The 3,098-nt window shown below is 48.1% G+C and overlaps 2 protein-coding genes across 2 annotated transcripts in view; one reads left to right on the forward strand and one right to left on the reverse strand.

Annotated features, from left to right (window-relative positions):
• The window catches only part of LOC106632239 (guanine nucleotide-binding protein G(I)/G(S)/G(O) subunit gamma-11-like), a 3,671-nt gene extending 3,181 nt beyond the window's left edge, over positions 1–490 (reverse strand). The window contains exon 1 of the mRNA XM_031066825.1: positions 474–490. Within this exon, the coding sequence (XP_030922685.1) occupies positions 474–490 (17 nt within the window). The remainder of the gene's footprint in view (positions 1–473) is intronic.
• The window catches only part of TFPI2 (tissue factor pathway inhibitor 2), an 8,794-nt gene continuing 6,184 nt past the window's right edge, over positions 489–3,098 (forward strand). Inside the window, exons 1-2 of the mRNA XM_014312100.2 lie at positions 489–502; positions 2,808–2,950. Coding sequence (XP_014167575.1) covers positions 489–502; positions 2,808–2,950 — 157 coding nt within the window. The remainder of the gene's footprint in view (positions 503–2,807; positions 2,951–3,098) is intronic.

Genomic DNA, 3,098 nt, shown 5'->3' on the forward strand with positions numbered 1-3,098 from the left:
TCCCCGCTCTGGCCTTTAAACCTGCGCGCTAATCCCCCCTAACCGGATTAGAGCCCGGCCCGGCCCCGCTGCCGGGGCGTTGACACGGGCCCTGCCAGCGCAGGGAGGTCCGGCCGTCCCAGCAGGAGCCGGGAGCTGGAAGACCCGCGTGTGCTGACCTCCCTGGCTTCAACCTCTGCAACTCCAGTGCGGGGCAAGAGCAGCGAGGTCGGCTGGAGCTTTTGGCCCAGCAGTGAGATATTTCTCCCCCCCCATCTTCTTCCCATGCACCTCTTGGCCATATAAATGACTCATGCTCTGTGCCACCTGCATCCTTGGGCTCTGTGTTCTTCTCCCCCGCTGCTAAGGCAGAAGCAGGTGGTGTGCATGGGTACTTTCCTCAATACTTGTGCATTACCACTACAGATGAACTGGACTAAGGTAGAGAGGGGAGGAAACCACTCCCATATAAAGTGCCTCAACAGGTGGCCAGCCTGTCAATGCCAGACATGGCGACTTTTTGGTAGGTATGTCTGCAAAGCAGAATTGCAACTCTGCATAAGAGGGTTATTGTGCCTGGCTTGCGCAAGGGTCTCCGAACACATGGAGTTATGACAGGTGTTGGGGTGGAGTACTCAACATAAGGGAAGTGATGCATTCAGAAAATGCAAGAAGGAGTTAGGAAATTCTTCTCCTGTGGTTGCATATGGTTTTGAGGTCTAGATCCCAAATAGGTTTCTATGCTTTTAGAAACCAACTGGTCCCTCCATGCATGCTTGTACATCACCTAGCATCTCTCATCCTAGCAGCTGCTTTCCTTCAATAGCAATGGAAGAACAATTCAGGACCCCTGAGACTGAACATAGCTACAGGCCATTAAAATGGGCTTGCAGTCCTTCTGTTATCTGCCATTTCAAAGATCTTTATAGGCAGTTAGCCCTCCCTCTTCCCACCTCTGTTTTTTTCCCATTAAACACACTGCTTTCTCCAACCTCTTCCCACTCACCAGATGTAAGCAGCTGTCAGCAGCATGCAAGATTTACATCTTCTCCAGCGCTGCTCCTATAGTGCCCTTGGGGTTTGTATTCATTTTACTTCAGCCAGTTCACTAAAATCAGTTTCTCTTCCTCTCCTTATGGCTACTATCTTCCCCTCCCCAGCTGGTGGCATGCACTTTCTACACGTCCATAACCTACACTGACAGCTGCATTCCCAAACCCCACCAGCTGCTGGTCCTGGGCCAGTCAAAACAGGTGGAAAGAGCTGGCTGGCCAGTGCCTCAGAACAGCCTGGGCTGTCGGTGGGAGCAGAAACATTGTGATGTGGTGGAGGCAGGTGTAGGGTGCAGGAGTGAGCTGAAGGTGGGCTCTGGCATGCCACTGTCATGGTTGGAGTGGGAAGAATTTGGTGTCCATAGCTCTGTAATGGAAAACTTTCACTGACCTGTCTGCTGACGTGACTGGCTCTGCAGATGGCAGTCAGTAATGGACTTTCTACCACTCGCTGTGTTATTGTGGTTATTGTTTTATTGTGGTTCATATATTTGTACAGATATTTACCTGATCTAAGTTAAAGCAAAGGGGAAGCTGAATAGCAGCATTGATGGATAGGTGGCTTTAAATCAGACTTTGATTTCTATATGTCTGTGCACAGAGGAAATTGAAAATATTGAAAATGGTGTTTGCATTACAGCATTAACTTTGCTGCTGTTGTTTAAAGTGGTATTTAAATTTCTTTCTTTGCAAGTCCAAAAAATGTCATGAAAACTGACATCAGTCTAGGACAACATATTAAAGAACATCATATTAAAACCACTTTAGTTTCCCAATATTAGAAATGTCAGCTTTCTTTTGGAAATAGAAAAAGTATGTGGGGTTTTTTTGTTTGTTTGTTTGTTGGTTGGTTCTTTTCTTTGGGAGGGACATAAGCTTTGATATAGCTGCTCTGCCTAATATGCTGAACAAAATCCCTAAAAATGAGGACACCCATTAGTTACCATTGTAGCTATAAGAATCTAAAGCATGGCAGATATGTCCTATCGTGATGACTCAAGCTGCACCATGATTTATTTTCTTGTCAGTAAAGTACTCACTTATACTTTGGCTACTGGAGATTGTGAAAAAGGGAGCAGTTCTGAAAAAGGAGGGAAAGAAGTGCCATTCCATATCCTTTCAGAAGTCATGTAGGTGGAGTAGGAATTAGACTTGCTCCTTTCTTGCCTTTATGAAAAATAAAACTATGTCAGGAAGCTAGGTTGTAGTCCTTCACGACATAAGTAAAGCACAGAAGCCATGGAGAGAAAGTCAGTTCAAGTAATCGGGGTACCCTGAAGTGCCTCCTGCTTACAGCCCATACAGACTGTGTCTTCTTTCCTGCAGGGCACAGATTTCCTGGGCCCTGTATTGCAACCCATCCAGGGCAGTGCCTGCCTGCAGGACTATGGACCAATGTCGCTGTAAAGGGAGCAGAGAAGAACAATAGGAGATCAGATTAGTTTGTCGTTATCTATGGAGAGCACGCCTAACTTGCAGCCACTCTTATCTCTCTTGCTATATTCAGTCTGGGGTAAACACCAATTAATGCAATGTGTCTAACAGATTAGAGAGGGAAAGTATGCTGTTTGCTGCTCACCCCCTCCTCCCACAGATCACACCTCATTGCCTGGTGGGGTTACAATCTGTAGAATAAACCAGGTCATGATATTTCCTGAAGTCCATCCCTCTTTGCACTGGCAGAGTTGTTATCCATTGGGCCCCTCGGTTTTCCCCAGAGTCCAAGTCCTCTGATGATGCCTCATTTTCTCAAGTTCATTAGCGTTTTATACGGAGGGAAACTAATGCCGCGCGTCTGTCTCGGCGGCGCTCGCTAAGCAGCCTCTACTCGATCCGGCTGGATCGGGACCTGCAGCAGGACCAGCGTTTGATTTTCGGCGTCCCACCGTCCTCTACCCGGAGCTCCCGAATAGGGAGAGGCCTCGGGGTGGGGGGGTTGAAGCCGAGGATGACGAGGGTGGGACGCGCAATGATGAGAGAGGGGGGCTTTCGCTAAGTGACCTGTCCCGGATTTCGCCGTGATTTACGGGAAACGCTCTTTGAGCATCATCCCGTACCGTGAGCGGG

Source organism: Geospiza fortis, unplaced genomic scaffold (assembly GCF_000277835.1).
Source record: "Geospiza fortis unplaced genomic scaffold, GeoFor_1.0 scaffold138, whole genome shotgun sequence".
NCBI lineage: Eukaryota > Metazoa > Chordata > Aves > Passeriformes > Thraupidae > Geospiza > Geospiza fortis.